The sequence below is a fragment of the Coregonus clupeaformis genome, chromosome 21 (genome assembly GCF_020615455.1).
Source record: "Coregonus clupeaformis isolate EN_2021a chromosome 21, ASM2061545v1, whole genome shotgun sequence".
Taxonomy (NCBI): Eukaryota; Metazoa; Chordata; class Actinopteri; order Salmoniformes; family Salmonidae; genus Coregonus; species Coregonus clupeaformis.
This window is the reverse complement of record NC_059212.1, coordinates 36,591,905-36,611,156: the sequence shown is the minus strand read 5'-3', so window position 1 is coordinate 36,611,156 and position 19,252 is coordinate 36,591,905. Positions and strand designations below refer to the sequence as shown.

General features: G+C 41.8%; 1 protein-coding gene across 2 annotated transcripts in view; it reads right to left on the bottom strand.

Annotated features, from left to right (window-relative positions):
• Nucleotides 1-535: 535 nt before the first annotated feature.
• LOC121535338 (coiled-coil domain-containing protein 178) overlaps nt 536-19,252 on the bottom strand; it is a 31,821-nt gene continuing 13,104 nt past the window's right edge. Inside the window, exons 16-20 of one of the 2 annotated variants that reach the window (XM_041842307.1) lie at nt 18,947-19,092; nt 18,499-18,658; nt 6,253-6,402; nt 3,566-3,700; nt 536-773 (exon numbers count right to left, since the gene is read on the bottom strand). In XM_041842307.1, the coding sequence (XP_041698241.1) occupies nt 597-773; nt 3,566-3,700; nt 6,253-6,402; nt 18,499-18,658; nt 18,947-19,092 (768 nt within the window). In that variant the 3' untranslated portion in view covers nt 536-596. The remainder of the gene's footprint in view (nt 774-3,565; nt 3,701-6,252; nt 6,403-18,498; nt 18,659-18,946; nt 19,093-19,252) is intronic. The other variant, XM_041842308.2, reaches the window with a different exon arrangement.

Here is a 19,252-nt window from a genome sequence, read left to right as displayed (position 1 = left end):
CAATAATGTTCACTCCTTTCTCAGGTCCTTCCCACAAAGGACTTAACTAATGATCCATGGACAAAATGAAGCATTTAAATTTATTCATTAATCATTCATCTCCAGCTCATTGAAAATGCTAAACTTCCACAAAATGAAGATTGAATATTGAAAAGTGATTGAGGGAGACAGCTTTCTAGAAGAGCAGAGGGAGAAAAAAATGAAACAACTAAAACAAGTGTGCTTGTCTACTGAGAGGAAGTGTTTTGCTCGGGCATTGGTCCGGGTGGTCGAGGTGGTGTACTAAGTGCTAGTTAAGGTCAGGGAGGGTTTTAGTAGTCCTGATTAGAGCTCCAAATCTGGAGAAGCATAGAATTTCTGTCAACACTGCCTGTAATTATTCTCTTTTCCAATTAATGGTGACATAGATTAATTATCTGATGAGGCAAAGCCAATTGCAATCATTCACCCAGCTAAAATTAGATCAGTCCTGGCAGCAGCATGAAAGTCACCTGTTTCATTGTTATGGATCTGCTTCTGGTAAAAGAGAGGGGGGGTAGTGAGTCAGTGAAGCGTGCTGGGGTAAGTAAGTTGTCTGGCACCAGGTGAATGTCCAATTACACTGTTATCTGAACTGTATGCATCTTCTTCTTGTTCAACCCAATGGCATCCGGACCTGCTTGTTTGTTCCCTGCTGCTGTCGCCATCGTCGCAGCATCATCAATGGTAGTTGAGTCATCTGCCAGAGAGTGCAGAAAGGCAGAAATGCACTGGATTGCTTCTGACAACTCCTCCTGTTTGAATAAGGGAGCAAATAGAATCAATGAATACCATCTAATTAAGAAAACAGAGTGACGACAGTCGTCAGACGACGTTGAGTGGAGGAGATTAGAGAGGGAGAGCAGCAGCTTTGACGACAGACATACAGTAGACAAACACAACTCTACTGTTGATGTGATGCTCTCTCCGTCTGTTTCACTACTTGCTGCTTGCTCCACGTGCTGTCTAGAGATAGTGAGAGTAAGTTACGCCCAGCGTCTTGATCTTTATTTTGTGGAAGGAGAGAGCGAGAACGAGTGCAATAGAGAGAGGCTCCTGGTTGAACCATGGTGCAGGTTCAGTGCGCCTGTGTTTTAAAAACCTCAGCATCCAGTTTTTCTATTAAACTGCCTGGCACTGTCAACCAACTTGGGAATCTGAACTGGCCTAGCCATGCAGAAATTCTCTGACTAACAATTATATCAGAAACAGGATCTTGGATTACTGTCCCTGGAGACCGGGGCTAGTGGGCGTCTGCTACTATCATTACTGGCTATTCAACAAGCACTCTGCACTGTGAGCCTCGCCGCTGTTAGCCATTGTCAATTACGCCATCCCTGGTGTAAACTGGCAGAACACAAAAACTCAACTGCCAGTTCTGGCAGCGGTGTTACATGATGACAGCGCCCCCACCACCACACACACCCACCATCCCACACCCCCCAAGTTCCCCCACCGCCCACTGCCTTCTCCTCTGAAGCTGCTGCAAAGCAAGAAAATAAGTAACATTTGGCTTCATAATGTTAGTGTGCCTTGGTGGTGGAAATGCAGACCTGACCTCTCTGATGTTCTGCGAAAGAGGTTAAGTGGACATTATGGATTAGTATAGTACCCAGCAGGATTCAATCCATGTGGACTCCATTTTGGTATATTTGTTTCATTATGGTTTGTTCTGTTGGTGCGAAGTGGGAACTGCTCTGAGGCCATCACCATCAGTGTATAAAGTATGCAGTGCATCGCTGAGGGGCTTTGGTTTTAAAGTGAACGTTACTCTGAGGGTCTTTGTGCTTAAAGTGTGCACTACTCTAAGGGGTCTTTCTAAGGGGTGTGCACTACTCTTAGTAAGGACCCTGAGTAAGGAAGCTTAGTAAGGAAGCTTAGTAAGGAAGCTTAGTAAGGAAGCTTAGTAAGGAAGCTGTGCGTAGTGCGTAGTAAAGCCTGCTCTAGTCTGGAGGAGCCGGGTTGGGGGTTTAATGTGAGTAGCTGCTGTGCTCTGCTCTGAGGGACGCTGGGCTGTGACGGGTGACGGTGTGCTGCGCTTCAATACACCAGCTCTTTTGTCCTTCACACTCTGCAGCTCCCTGATAGCTCCTCCCTCCTCCTCCTTTTCCTCCTCCTCCATGCTCCACTCCTCCCTGCTCTGCTCTCCCCTCTGCTCTGTGTTCAGCTGCCTAGAGCCTCCCCTCCTCTCTTCGGGGTTAGGCCTGGGAGACATGACTGCTCCCTCCCTCCCTTACTGACTGGCTGTAATGTCTGGCTGGATAACACCCATCAAAAAGCATGTTGGCAATAAAAAGGGGGAAGGAATGGATGGATAGGGAAATAATGACTAGATGTGTTATTGCTCACTGTGTAGAGAAGACTAGACACAGAGGGTCTGAAATTAAGTCAAATCAATTCTATCTGGAAAGAAGTCTGATCGAAAAGAATCAGTGGAATTATAATTTCAATCGCAATGAAGACCTAGCCAAAACATGTATTGTCTAAGTCTGTGGGACTGTGACATAGGTAATAGTAGTGCTAGATTGGGAACAGCTGATAGACATGGCTGGCTGTCACACCTGGAGAGAGAGCAGGGGGAAGGAAACAATGCTGAATGGAAACACCTCTGGATAAAAATATAATGGCTATGAGAGAATGTGAATGGTTCCATGGTTGAATGGCACCTGCCTGCTTCAGTATGATGGTCGGTGAGAATGGCACCTGCCTGCTTCAGTATGATGGTCGGTGAGGGGGCTACAGGACAGCACATTTGATAAAGATTCATCACTCTCCTTCTGTCCGCTTTGACCTCCTCTCACATCTCACCACATATTAGCCGACCATTATCCAGTAATTGAAGATCTCCACTTCTCCATGCACCCCTGCAGATTCAGAATACGTGTCTAATACTTTTTCAGCAAAACATAAGAAAGGTAGCGAGGGGTAATTCAACCAAGTTGTACCATAGACAGCTATCCAGTAGTAACACCCAACACAATAAACATAAGGCAGCCACACAGCCAAACGTAATGTAGTGAATAAATATGCGACCTAACAGAGTGAATGTATATATAGTTATCTGTAGAGGAGAAAGGGCTATCCTCAGATGCCGGGTCACCGCATGCCATAGGCACTCGCATCGAAACGTCATCAATCACTTCACTGTGCCGGCGTTGATGGTGGCGTCTTTAACTCTAGTGTGATGATGCTACAGACGGCCGTGGAGACTGGTGAATGTTTTACTGTGGGTTAGTGGACTGGTTAGTTCCCTGCCAATGGAGGCATGACGCTCAGCTCAACATGTTTTAACTTTGGGATGCCACACATGCTCAGCATTACATGAATACATGAAGTTATTGTACTGTTATAAATTATTATACTCCCATTAAATTAATCAAATCTACTCAACCCATGAATCCTCCCAACACTTAAAAAAATATATTGTGATATACTGCAGGAGTAGGCAGGCGGATTTAAGAATTCAAGAAAAACCCATTAAACTGGAATGGTTGTAATGTTGTCTGTGTGTGGATTCACAAGGGACAGTCCTATGAAACATACATACCTGGACAGTTTTTATTTTCTGGTTGTTCTCATTAGAGAGGGTCTGGAAGCGGGCCAGTTCAGCCTGGCTATAGAGGTTGCGTTGTCTGAAGTATTTCACCACAGCTTTGTGCATCCTCTTCTGCAACAAATACATCTAGGAGGGGGGAGACAGGGAGAAAGAAGGAAGGAAAGGAGAACAGAGAAAAAGGAATTGGAAAGGCAGGAGAGGAAATAAATGGCAGTGTTCAAGAAGAATGATGGAGAGGAATAGAGAAAGCAGTCAATAGCCCATTCTGCAGTACACAGGCCTGACAGGAATTTCACAGTCTCTTGGTTTCTCTGCCCATTCGTGTGCAGTCATCAGAATCCAGTCACATCTGGCTGCCAGGATGGGGGGTTAATTTTCTCCAAATGCTTCAGCAGTTTTGTTCTAGCCGAGGCAAACTCTGTGACTGCAAAGCTGATGAGTAAAATATTTCTACTTCACCCAGTTTAACTTTATACCAATCCCCTCAAGACATATTTTACACATACACACAGAGTCATGAACCCCCCACCGAAACTAGAAATTATTCCTAGTCTATTGGAAAGATATGATTCTCGCTCGCTTTATTATTTGAACACAGTTTCAAGCAAAGGGGTTTCTTTCAATTCTGATAGATGCCATTGCTTTTTCTCCCTCCATCTCTGTTTTCCTCCTGCAAAGCTTATCATTGCTTGGCAATGTGTTCCCCAGTGCATAGAGAAACTAAAGCGAATTAGCTCAGCCATCTACTGCTGAAGGAAAGACAATAACAGGAATTCTCTTCATGGTGTGCCCTGTTAAAAACCTGTGCTGAGAGCTCCATCCACATAAACAAAACAATGCTTACATGCAATGATAAGAGGCCACTTACATGAACCATAAAGTAACTGATGCTATTGGAGGAGATAACACATCGCCATTGAAAACCACTTTTAGGTTAGTGCTATGCTAGTTGAAGGGGGTAGGTATGGTAGGTAACCATATACAAAAAAAATATTTTGATATTGCCTAACATTTGAGGAAAGTGTTGGGTTGGAGCATTGAAACATTCAGCTATGTGCAGGTGATTAAAAAATAAACCAATTGTAACATGAACTTACTGTATAATGTCAACTAATTACAAATGCTATACATTCAGAATGTATCTTTGTGTACAATGTCTTACTACTATGGTGCTAACTACGTTTGTATTATAACAGGCCAAAGCCTGTAAACCTTGGCTTGATGAGTCAGACCAGTAGAGCGCCTTAGCAGGAGCTTCCATTGGCTCCCTCTGCTGAATATCAAACATTTTACAGGCTCTTCAAACAACTGAGAGTTTCTTACATGTTTGGAGTGAGCCATGTCATTCCAGTACACAGTATTGCTATGGGCTGTCAAACAATGTGTGCTATGATATGATCCCACTAGTGTGCTGGGTCCTTTGAAGCTAGTCTTTCTTCTCTGGGACAGAAGTAGGTTAGCTAGCCACTATGAATAAAACCTTGTAACATTGGGTATTGAGAATAACAACTGATAGAAATGAGATTGTCAGAGGGATATGAAAATCAGCAATATATATATATATATATCATTACATTCAATCTGTTTCTATTTTGAATGAGAAAATTAGAGATGTTGGAAGGTGGTTCTGTACTAAATGTCTATGTGTAGAGCTGAAACAAACAGAAATGGTTAAGGAAGGCTGAATCCAGAGTAAAAGAAAATCAGGCTTTGATCATGAGCGTGGAGAATCCTGTCCACAGGATTTCATTTCTGCATTTTTCACTTGATAACATTCATTCAGTCAGATGAGTAATTGCTCAAGTAAAGGTGTTAGTCATTTTGGGGAAACAAATCATGTCTATTGCTTATTGCTTGAAGCAGTGCATGTTTTATTTCCTGTGTAGGCTATAGAATATGGTCTTCATCTGCAATTCCCGGTCCATAAAGACCAAAACGGTTCAAATGTTGTTTTCTGTAGCCTCTCTCACAACTATTCAACACCTTTAGGAGTATACGATGTTCTGTAGTTTTCATTTAAGACCTTTGGGAGTATTAGCATTGAAAGTGCATTCTCTTTTTTTATTATTGACCTGTGCCTGCTATGGGTCTCCCTCCCATTGGCCACCTAGCCCATTGGCCACCTAGCCCATTGGCCACCTAGCCCATTGGCCACCTAGTGAACAGAAGCTAATGTGTAACACAAACATAATGAAACAGGTCACCTTGGAACACCTTGAAAAACACTTATTATGCATCCCAAATGGCATCCTTTGTACTATCTAGGGCACTACTTTTGACCAGGGCCCACAAGTTCAGAGTGCCATTCAAGACTGCATAGTGAACTTAGTCTTTATAAGTTTGCATGAATTGCATCCACCTATCCCCTCTCTAATCTCCCCCTGGGCAGAAATACTACTATATCACATCCATCATCCTCCTCCACTAAGGTTATCTCATCAAGATCAGATTACTGCAGTCATCTCCTCATTGGTTACCCAACTAAAACAATCCGAAAATTACTGACCATGCTAAGAAACATTCCAATCAAAACGGCAAACTGGATATAATATAATTTAACATAATATCATATAATATAATATCATGATTTAAATGTATGATTCAATTATTGTGATTCAAAATGTAAAGCTCTATAATTTAATAACATTAGGAAGTAGACCGTTCAGTAGAGAGCCTACCTGTTTGTGATCATAAAAAGATGCCTCTGTTCGGTTCCTCTCGTCAAACACCCCAACAGCCCCCTGCTTGGCGATCATCAGGACTTTCTGAAGGTCTCTGTACTCATGGGCCAACTCAACGTTTTCTCTTAGGGCTACCTTTAGGTCACCCTACAACACACACACACACACACACGTTCAGTTACACGGTTTCACATATATTGATAACAACGTGTCTTGACAATTTTAAGCACTTGACAGGATTTATGAGTGTGGTCCACAGTCACAGAGAATATTGAGGAGACATGGCAGGTTGCAGCACAGTATGACTGAGGAGTTCCACCATGATGGTTGGTTCCATAAACCCCTAGTGGAGGAGAGCTGCTGCAGTCCTACCAAGGAACAATACATGCTGAAGCAGCAGTTATACTGCACTGCCTACATGTTGGATGTCAGCTACTGTCTGAGCGATCAAAGATATGGATCACTGTCCCAGGCTATGCTATAGAAAGGAGAGATAAACATTCTCATGAACCAATAGGCCTGGGAGTGAAGCCATAGATGTACAGTATGTATTTAGGGCATACTGTATACTCAGCATTATGACAGGCTTAAAATTAATTTCCAATAACATATTTTGTCATAGGTTATTTAGTAGGTAGAACAAGTACACGTGTGTGAGACTATCTGTGTGTGCTTGTGAGTGTGTACTACTGGATGTGTGAGTCTTACAATCTAGGGCATACAGGGCCAAATACAGACAATTAAAGACTGACTGGACACTTCTGGAAATCAAATAAATAACAATGACTGAGTAACTGTCTCTCGCTCTGCCTGCCCTCTTCTCATCTCTAAACCCCATTCATTCCCAGAGTATTTGATCATTGTGCTGCTGTATCCATTGTGCTGCTGTATCCTGGTGATCTTGACTGTACTGTGCTGTACCTGCAGAACGAAGGAACATAATGAAGTGTGTCTCTGCAGTAAAACACAACAGCAGCAGCACTAAGGTGATGAGTTTAACCCAGCAGAAAGAGAGCGAGAGAGAGAGGGGGGGGGGCTGTAAACATGACAAATTCTTTCTATTGATTCCAGATTTAATTACAGCAGGCAAGGCATGCAGCACTACTGACTAAGCCCATCTGATGGCTGCTGTTATCTGAAGTGTAATTGGAACGAATTACACATCATTGCCCATAAGAAACTTATGGAGTCTGTAGTTTGTTCGCGTTTACTTTCTCCACGGTGACTACTACGCCGAACACCAGCTAACTGCTTGATTACATTAATGAAGGAAGACACCATGTTGATGGTGGAAACGCTTTGGAAACGTTTGGGTTTGGCGATTGGAGATCATGATAGACATTTACAGTGCCTTCAGAAAGTATTTATACCCCTTGACTTATTCTACATTTTGTCGTGCTACAGCCTGAATTCAAAATGGATTAACTAGATTTTTTTCCTCTTCCATCTGCACACAAGACCCCATAATGACAAAGTGAAAACATGTTTTTAGAAATGTTAGCAAATGTATTGAAAATGAAATACAGAAAGATCTAATTTACATAAGTATTCACACCCGAGTCAATACATGTTAGAATCACCTTTGGTACTGATAACAGCTGTGAGTCTTTCTGGACAAGTCTCTAAGAGCTTTGCATACCTGGATTGTACAATATTAGCACATTATTCTTCTCAAAATTCTTCAAGCTCTGTCAAATTGGTTGTTGGTCATTGCTAGAGTCTTGGCATAGATTTCAAAGCAGATTTTGGTCAAAACTGTAACTTAGGAACATTCACTAATATGGGGGGTAATTGCCTTTAAAATTGCTGGTTCTATTAATGTAACTGCTGCATCATTTCCAGTCCCCCATATACATATACAGTTGAAGTCGGAAGTTTACATACACTTAGGTTGGAGTCATTAAAACTTGTTTTTCATCCACTCCACAAATTTCTTGTTAACAAACTATAGTTTTGGCAAGTCGGTTAGGACATCTACTTTGTGCATGACACAAGTAATTTTTCCAACAATTGTTTACAGACAAATTATTTCACTTATAATTCACTGTATCACAATTCCAGTGGGTCAGAAGTTTACATACACTTAGTTGACTGTGCCTTTAAACAGCTTGGAAAACTCCAGAAAATGATGTCATGGCTTTAGAAGCTTCTGATAGGCTAATTGACATCATTTGAGTCAATTGGAGGTGTACCTGTGGATGTATTTCAAGGCCTATCTTCAAACTCAGTGCCTCTTTGCTTGACATCATGGGAAAATCAAAAGAAATCAGCCAAGACCCCAGAAAATAAATTGTAGACCTCCGTAAGTCTGGTTCATCCTTGGGAGCAATTTCCAAACGCCTGAAGGTACCACGTTCATCTGTACAAACAATAGTACGCAAGTATAAACACCATGGGACCACGCAGCCGTCGTACCGCTCAAGAAGGAGACGCGTTCTGTCTCCTACAGATGAACGTACTTTGGTGCGAAAAGTGCAAATCAATCCCAGAACAACAGCAAAGGACCATGTGAAGATGCTGGAGGAAACATGTACAAAAGTATCTATATCCACAGTAAAACGAGTCCTATATCGACATAACCTGAAAGGCCGCTCAGCAAGGAAGAAGCCACTGCTCCAAAACCGCCATAAAAAAGCCAGACTACAGTTTGCAACTGCACATAGGGACAAAAGATCGTACTTTTTGGAGAAATGTCCTCTGGTCTGATGAAACAAAAATAGAACTGTTTGGCCATAATGACCATTGTTGTGTTTGGAGGAAAAAGGGGGCAGCTTGCAAGCTGAAGAACACCATACCAACCGTGAAGCACAGGGGTGGCAACATCATGCTGTGGGGGTGCTTTGCTGCAGGAGGGACTGGTGCACTTCACAAAATAGATGGCATCATGAGGAAGGAAAATTATGTGGATATATTGAAGCAACATCTCAAGACATTAGTCAGGAAGTTGATGACCCCAATGACCCCAAGCATATTTCAAAAGTTGTGGCAAAATGGTTTAAGGACAATAAAGTCAAGGTATTTGATTGGCCAATACAAAGCCCTGACCTCAATCCTATAGAACATTTGTGGGCAGAACTGAAAAAACGAGGCCTACAAACCTGGTGTCACACCCTGACTCTAGGGACTTGTATTTGTTGAGTCAGGGTGTGTATTTTCTGTGTTGGGTTTGTCTATGTTAGTTTCTAGATCGTTTAGATCTATGTTGGCCAGGGTGGTTCCCAATCAGAGGCAGCTGTAGCTCGTTGTCTCTGATTGGGGACCATACTTAGGCAGCCTTTTGGCACCTGTTAGTTGTGGGATCTTGTTCCGTGTAAGGTATGTTGTTTGTATGCTACCTTGGACTTCACGTTTCGTTTGTTGTTTTGTCGTGTGTTTAGTCGTTAATAAACATGAATGCATATCACGCTGCGCCTTGGTCCTTCCCGTTCGTCAACGATCGTGACACCTGGACTCAGTTACACCAGCTCTGTCAGGAGGAATGGGACAAAATTCACCCAACTTACTGTGGGAAGCTTGTGGAAGGCTACCCAAAACGTTTGACCCAAGTTAAACAATTTAAAGGCAATGCTACCAAATACTAATTGAGTGTATGTAAACTTCTGACCCACTGGGAATGTGATGAAAGAAATAAAAGCTGAAATAAATCATTCTCTCTACTATTATTCTGACATTTCACATTCTTAAAATAAAGTGGTGATCCTAACTGACCTAAAACAGGGCATTTTTACTAGGATTAAATGTCAGGAATTGTGAAAAACTGAGTTTAAATGTATTTGGCTAAGGTGTATGTAAACTTCCGACTTCAACTGTAGTACCAGTCAAATGTTTGGACACACCTACTCATTCAAGGGTTTTTCTTTATTTTTACTATTTTCTACATTGTAGAATAATAGTGAAGACATCAAAACTATGAAATAACACATTTGGAATCATGTAGTAACCAAAAAAGTGTTAAACAAATCAAAATATATTTTATATTTGAGATTCTTCAAATAGCCACCCTTTGCCTTGATGACATATTTGCACACTCTTGGCATTCTCTCAACCAGCTTCATGAGGAATATTTTTCCAACAGTCTTGAAGGAGTTCCCACATATGCTGAGCACTTGTTGGCTGCTTTTCCTTCACTCTGCGGTCCAACTCATCCCAAACCATCTCAATTGGGTTGAGGTCCGGTGATTGTGGAGGCCAGGTGATCTGATGCAGCACTCCATCACTCTCCTTAGTAAAATAGCCCTTACACAGCCTGGTGTCTTTTGGGTCATTGTCCTGTTGAAAAACAAATGATAGTCCCACTAAGCGCAAACCAGATGGGATGGCGTATCGCTGCAGAATGCTGTGGTAGCCATGCTGGTTAAGTGTGCCTTGAATTCTAAATAAATCACTGACAGTGTAACCAGCAAAGCACCCCCACACCATCACACCACACATGCAGAGATCATCCATTCACCTACTCCGCGTCTCACAAAGACACGGCGGTTGGAACCAAAAATCTCACATTTGGACTCAACAGACCAAAGGACAGATTTCCACCAGTCTAATGTCCATTGCTCCTGTTTCTTGGCCCAAGGAAGTCTCTTCTTATTGGTGTCCTTTAGTAGTGGTTTCTTTGCAGCAATTCGACCATGAAGGCCTGATTCACGCAGTCTCCTCTGAACAGTTGATGTTGAGATGTGTCTGTTACTTGAACTCTGTGAAGCATTTATTTGGGCTGCAATCTGAGGTGCAGTTAACTCTAATGAACTTATCCTCTGCAGCAGAGGTAACTCTGGGTCTTCCTTTCCTGTGGCGGTCCTCATGACAGCCAGTTTCATCATAGCGCTTGATGGTTTTTGCGACTGCACTTGAAGAAACTTTCAAAGTTCTTGGACTGTCATTTCTCTTTGCTTATTTGAGCTGTTCTTGCCATAATATGGACTTGGTCTTTTACCAAATATGGCTATCTTCTGTATACCACCCCTACCTTGTCACAACACAACTGATCGGCTCAAACGCATGAAGAAGGAAATAAATTCCACAAATTAACTTTTAACAAGGCACACCTGTTAATTGAAATGCATTCCAGGTGACTACCTCACAAAGCTGGTTCAGAGAATGCCAAGCGTGTGCAAAGCTGTCATCAAGGCAAAGGGTGGCTACTTTGAAGAATCTCAAATATAAAATATATTTTGATTTGTTTAACACTTTTTTGGTTACTACATGATTCCATATTTGTTATTTCATAGTTTTGATGTCTTCACTATTATTCTACAATGTAGAAAATAGTAAAAATAAAGAAAAACCCTTTAATGAGTAGGTGTGTCCAAACCTTTGACTGGTACTGTATATATTTATTTATAAAAATAAAGATCTTCACTGTCTTCTTGGTAAGCAACTCCAGTGTAGATTTGGCCCTGTGTTGTAGGTTATTGTCCTGCTGTGACTGGTGGAAAGCAGACTGAACCAGGTTTTCCTCTAGGGTTTTGCCTGTGCTTAGCTCCATTCAGTATCTTTTTTATCCTGAAAAACTCCCCAGTCCTTAATGATTACAAGCATACCCATGACATGATGCAGCCACCACTATGCTTGAAAATATGGGGAGTGGTACTCAGTAATGTGTTGTATTGAATTTGCCCCAAACATGACACTTTTTATTCAGGACAAAAAGTAAATTGCTTTGCCAAATTTTTGCAGTATTACTTTAGTGCCTTGTTGCAAACAGAATGCATGTTCTGGAATATTTTTATTCTGCACAGGCTTCCTTCTTTTCACTCTGATAATAGTGACCATATTCCCCGTGCATCCCGCAAAGGCGGAGGTGTTGCTAACATTTACGATAGCAAATTTCAATTTACAAAAAAAAAAATGGCGTTTTCATCTTTTGAGCTTCTAGTCATGAAATCTATGCAGCCTACTCAATCACTTTTTATAGTTACTGTTTACAGGCCTCCTGGGCCATATACAGCGTTCCTCTCTGAGTTTCCTGAATTCCTATCAGACCTTGTAGTCATAGCAGATCATATTCTAATTTTTGGTGATTTTAATATTCACATGGAGAAGTCCACAGACCCACTCCAAAAGTCTTTCGGAGCCATTATCGACTCAGTGGGTTTTGTCCAACATGTCTCTGGACCTACTCACTGCCACAGTCATACTCTGGACCTAGTTTTGTCCCATGGAATAAATGTTGTAGATCTTAATGTTTTTCCACAAAATCCTGGACTATCGGACCACCATTTTATTACATTTGCAATCGCAACAAATAATCTGCTCAGACCCCAACCAAGGAGCATCAAAAGTCGTGCTATAAATTCTCAAACAACACAAAAATTCATTGATGCCCTTCCAGACTCCTTCTGCCTACCCAAGGACGTCAGAGGACAAAAATCAGTTAACCACTTAACTGAGGAACTCAATTTAACCTTGCGCAATACCCTAGATGCAGTTGCACCCCTAAAAACGAAAAACATTTGTCATAAGAAACTAGCTCCCTGGTATACAGAAAATACCCGAGCTTTGAAGCAAGCTTCCAGGAAATTGGAACGGAAATGGCGCCACACCAAACTGGAAGTCTTCCGACTAGCTTGGAAAGACAGTACCGTGCAGTACCGAAGAGCCCTCACTGCTGCTCGATCATCCTACTTTTCCAACTTAATTGAGGAAAATAAGAACAATCCAAAATTTCTTTTTGATACTGTTGCAAAGCTAACTAAAAAGCAGCATTCCCCAAGAGAGGATGGCTTTCACTTCAGCAGTGATAAATTCATGAACTTCTTTGAGGAAAAGATCATGACCATTAGAAAGCAAATTACGGACTCCTCTTTGAATCTGCGTATTCCTCCAGGGCTTAGCTGTCCTGGATCTGCACAGACTCTGCGAGGGCCTGGGATCGGGAGAGACACTTAAGTGTTTTAGTACTATATCTCTTGACACAATGATGAAAATAATCATGGCCTCTAAACCTTCAAGCTGCATACTGGATCCTATTCCTACTAAACTGCTGAAGGAGCTGCTTCCTGTGCTTGGCCCTCCTATGTTGAACATAATAAACAGCTCTCTATCCACCGGATGTGTACCAAACTCACTAAAAGTGGCAGTGATAAAGCCTCTCTTGAAAAAGCCAAACCTTGACCTGGAAAATATAAAAAACTATCGGCCTATATCGAATCTTCCATTCCTCTCAAAAATTTTAGAAAAAGCTGTTGCGCAGCAACTCACTGCCTTTCTGAAGACAAACAATGTATACGAAATGCTTCAGTCTGGTTTTAGACCCCATCATAGCACTGAGACTGCACTTGTGAAGGTGGTAAATGACCTTTTAATGGCGTCAGACCGAGGCTCTGCATCTGTCCTCGTGCTACTAGACCTTAGTGCTGCCTTTGACACCATCGATCACCACATTCTTTTGGAGAGACTGGAAACCCAAATTGGTCTACACGGACAAGTTCTGGCCTGGTTTAGATCCTACCTGTCGGAAAGATATCAGTTTGTCTCTGTGAATGGTCTGTCCTCCGACAAATCAACTGTACATTTCGGTGTTCCTCAAGGTTCCGTTTTAGGACCACTATTGTTTTCACTATATATTTTACCTCTTGGGGATGTTATTCGAAAACATAATGTTAACTTTCACTGCTATGCGGATGACACACAGCTGTACATTTCAATGAAACATGGTGAAGCCCCAAAATTGCCCTCGCTAGAAGCCTGTGTTTCAGACATAAGGAAGTGGATGGCTGAAAACTTTTACTTTTAAACTCGGACAAAACAGAGATGCTTGTTCTAGGTCCCAAGAAACAAAGAGATCTTCTGTTAAATCTGACAATTCATCTAGATGGTTGTAAAGTCGTCTCAAATAAAACTGTGAAGGACCTCGGTGTTACTCTTGACCCTGATCTCTCTTTTGACGAACATATCAAGACTGTTTCAAGGACAGCTTTTTTCCATCTACGTAACATTGCAAAAATCAGAAATTTTCTGTCCAAAAATGATGCAGAAAAATTAATCCATGCATTTGTTACTTCTAGGTTAGACTACTGCAATGCTCTATTTTCCGGCTACCCGGATAAAGCACTAAATAAACTTCAGTTAGTGCTAAATACGGCTGCTAGAATCCTGACTAGAACCAAGAAATTTGATCATATTACTCCAGTGCTAGCTTCCCTACACTGGCTTCCTGTTAAGGCAAGGGCTGATTTCAAGGTTTTACTGTTAACCTATAAAGCGTTACATGGGCTTGCTCCTACCTATCTTTCCGAGTTGGTCCTGCCGTACATACCAATACGTACGCTACGGTCACAAGACGCAGGCCTCCTAATTGTCCCTAGAATTTCTAAGCAAACAGTGGGAGGCAGGGCTTTCTCCTATAGATCTCCATTTTTATGGAACAGTCTGCCTACCCATGTGAGAGACGCAGACTCGGTCTCAACCTTTAAGTCTTTACTGAAGACTTATCTCTTCAGTAGGTCATATGATTGAGTGTAGTCTGGCCCAGGAGTGTGAAGGTGAACGGAAAGGCTGGAGCAACGAACAGCCCTTGCTGTCTCTGCCGGGCCGGTTCCCCTCTCCACTGGGGTTCTCTGCCTCTAACCCTGTTGCAGGGGCTGAGTCACTGGCTTGCTGGTGCTCTTTCATGCCGTCCCTGGGAGGGGTGCGTCACTTGAGTGGGTTGAGTTACTGACGTGATCTTCCTGTCTGGGTTGGCGCCCCCCTTGGTTTGTGCTGTGGTGGAGACCTCTGTGGGCTATACTCGGCCTTGTCTCAGGATTGTAAGTTGGTGGTTGGGGATATCCCTCTAGTGGTGCGGGGGCTGTGCTTTGGCGGAGTGGGTGGGGTTATATCCTTCCTGTTTGGCCCTGTCCGGGGTTTCTTCGGATGGGGCCACAGTGTCTCCGGACCGCTCCTGTCTCAGCCTCCAGTATTTATGCTGCAGTAGTTTATGTGTCGGGGGGCTGGGGTTAGTTGGTTATACCTGGAGTACTTCTCCTGTCTTATCCAGTGTCCTGTGTGAATTTAAGTATGCTCTCTCTAATTCTCTCGTTCTCTCTTTCTCTCTGAGAACCTGAGCCCTAGGACCCTACGTCAGGACTACCGGGCATGATGACACCTTGCTGTCCCCAGTCCGCCTGGCCTTGCTGCTATTCCAGTTTCAACTGTTCTGCCTGCGGTTATGGAACCCCTACCTGTCCCAGACCTGCTGTTTTCAACTCTTAATGATCGGCTATGAAAAGCCAACTGAGATTTATTCCTGATTATTATTTGACCATGCTTGTCACTTATGAACATTTTTGAACATCTTGGCATGGTTCTGTTATAATCTCCACCCGGCACAGCCAGAAGAGGACTGGCCACCCCTCATAGCCTGGTTCCTCTCTAGGTTTCTTCCTAGGCTTTCGCCTTTCTAGGGAGTTTTTCCTAGCCACCGTGCTTCTACACCTGCATTACTAGCTGTTTGGGGTTTTAGGCTGGGTTTCTGTACAGCACTTCGAGATATTAGCTGATGTAAGAAGGGCTATATAAAATAAAATTGATTGATTGATTGATAATTAGGTTAGTATTGTGGAGTAACTACAATGTTGTTGATCCATCCTCAGTTTTCTCCTATCACAGCCATTAAACTCTGTAACTGTTTTAATGTCACCATTGGCCTCATGGTGAAATCCCTGAGAGGTTTCCTTCCTCTCCGGCAACTGAGTTAGGAAGGATGCCTGTATCTTTGTAGTGACTGGGTGTATTAATACACAATCCAAAGTGTAATTAATAACTTCATCATGCTCAAAGCGATATTCAATGTGTGCTTTTTATATTTTTACACATCTACCAATAGGTGCCTTTCTTTGCGAGGCATTGGAAAACCTCCCTGGTCATTATGGTTGAATCTGTGTTCGAAATTCACTGCTCGACCTTACAGATAATTGTATCTGTGGGGTACAGAGATGAGGTAGTCATTCAAAAATAATGTTAAACATTATTATTACAAACAGAGTGAGTCCATGCAACTTATTATGTGACTTGTTAAGCACATTTTTACTCCTGAACTTATTTAGGCTTGCCATAAGAAAGGGGTTGAATACTTATTGACTCAAGACATTTCAGCTTTTCATTTTTAATTAATTTGTAACGATTTTGAAAAACATAATTCCACATTGACATTATGCGGTATTGTGTGTAGGCCAGTGACACAAAATCTCAATTTAATCTATTTTAAATTCACACAACAAAATGTGGAAAAAGTTAAGGGGTGTGAATACTTTCTGAAGGCACTGTACCTGCTGAATAACTGGACTTCAGCTGATTTTGTTTAATTTAATTTCAATTGACTTAGTGTATGGGGCGACTTCTTGAGTTGAATGGAACTGTTTGTGGATACACAACAGTGTTGTGGTGGCCAGTAAATGTGGTAACAATGTCACCAAGAGAAAAAAGCAGATGAGCATGCCATCCAGCGCGCGCACACACACACACACACACGTACACAAACAGGAAAAACTAAGGGGACGTGTCTGACGTGCAAACCGATATTACATTTTCGAATTGGTGAAAATTAGGTTACGGTTAGGGTTAAGGGTTTTGTTAAGGTTAGTGTTAAGGTAAGGGTCAGTTATGGATTTTGGCTAATCGGGCTGTCAATGGGATGCAGGTCAGAAAGGTCCTCTTAGTCTCTCCCCACACACAAACACAAGCCTCCTCTGAGCTGTTAGCAATACTAATGGGCTCTACCTGACAGTTAACATCCCAACAGTCAACATCCATAGTGACCTCCAGGGCCTTCCAATGATAATATGAGGTCAGCATCTTTCTCCTGTGTAATTTTATATCTCAATGTGTCCAGTCATTACTGTGTTTACTCGTTCTCTGAGTCACGCACAGCGGTTCCCAAATGCTTAGTGGGCTTATTACGTTATGCTAATGTGGATATTATGTGTGTGCTTTATATTCAAATCAAATCAAATCCAAGTTTATTGGTCGCGTACACAGATTTGCAAATGTTATCGCAGGTGCAGCGAAATGCTTGTGTTTCTAGCTCCAACAGTGCAGTAATAATACCTATCAATACAAAACAATATGCACATAATCCAAAAAGTAAGAAGAAAGAAATTAAGAAATGTCAGAACGTGTATAGAAAGTATGGACAGTATATGAATAGAAACTGTGTACAGCAGTAGTTATATCGGACCTAATGAACCTAATGATCAAAGTAACCAATTTCCTTATAACTTAACACTCTCTCTAACTCTTGATCTTTTCATTTGGTGAGAGGGGCTATAGGCCTATTGTTGTTTCCATTAAATTTTTTCAAGTGAAAAAGGCTAAAGCTATTTTTGCATGATTGCCTTTTACCAGGCTAATGGGACTTGTGTCTATGAGGAAGACTTCCTAATTCTTAAATTGTCTCACGCCAACAACTTCTTTAAAGTTGCTGCGCTCACGGATGCATGGCGGCCTAGCTCCATTGCCTTTTCTTGTTTTGAACTAATGCATTCTTGATCACCGTTTAATGAAACTCTATACCACATGGCGATTTCACATTAGATAAGCCATGTGAGACTCCCATCAGCCACGAGGCTCTGGCTGGGCTGATAATCCTGCATGCTGCAGATGAAAACCTTACAATAAATAGGGCTCTCCCATTAAAGGGGCAATCTGCAGTTCCTACATCAATTTTTGGACTTATAAATTAATGATATATCCCCATAAGATTCTTGAAGAATATAACTTATAAATGTCTCATGAGCTTAATTCAACTGTACCGAAACAGGGGTGAGGACCTCCCTTGGTTATTCTTTCAACTGCTGATTGCCACTTTAAGACAAAGCATAATTATAAAATAATGTACACCACAGACATAAATAATTTTATACTCCAACAGTTAGTTGTCACTCCTTTAAAAAACACAACACGATTGACCTTGGCTGGTAATTCTAATTGCTTAGGACGCTGTTGTGGTCTTCTCACAACGGATTGTAGCGAGTAATTCTAGTGACACTAATCCACAAATAACTACACAATAAGCTGAGGACCCTTTCAGTCATACTCTTGTGTTTGTTAACAATATACCACTTTGAAGACAATTGCCAATGGGCATGTTTGAAAACTAACAAATATTTTTAGCCTACCTGTTTTTAGCCTACCTAAATTTTACTGTATATGGTCTCAATTCCAGTAAAATTTACTGTATGAGGAATACCAGTAATACTAACATCGAATACAGTGAGTACAACATAAACCAAACCACCTTGTATTCAACCAAATGACCCAGTGTTTTACCTTGGTTTCCTCCATTTTTTGCTGTCTGGTTGTGAATAGAGTAGTGTGAGTTTGCACTGCTTGCTCAATCCGTTGTTGACAGTTGGTGATATCACGTTCCAAGGTGTTCATGATCAACGTAGCTGTTTGGTTTTTGAACTCTACGGCATCAAAGATGGACCTGATAAATGTCAAATACAGGTGAACGACAATCAATTGATTTGGAATAATACCAAGCTGATTCCTGTGGTAATATCAATGATGGAAAAGCCAAGACTTCAAAGTTAATGGTGACGCTTCATGCTCTGAGCACAGCATGAATCAAACTAATACATTCAAGCTTTCCAGGGTCTCTGGTGCAGCAGGCTTACAATGATAATACATTCCAAATAATCTGGATGGGGTAGAAGGCGTATTATATTATATTGGCAGAGCAGAGGGTGGTTGTGAGGAGAGGAGAGATTCTTACTGTAGTTCTTCAATGACATCTGGCATAGTGGCTGCTGTTTCCTCCATCCTGTCAGACCCTGTTCTGTACTCTTTGGATTTAGCAGTGAGGACTGCGATTCTGCTCAAGGCATGGTCAAACCTCTTGGTAACATCTTGGTGTAATTCCTATCAACGATAAACGAGATTGAAATTAATGAACCATGCGCCACAATGAAACTTGGCAGCTTGATTTCAACATCAATAACTTTCAATAAGTCCCACCACCTACCTTCTGATTTCAAATACTTTATCACTTGTAAATCATGCGTGTGTATTAGATTGAATA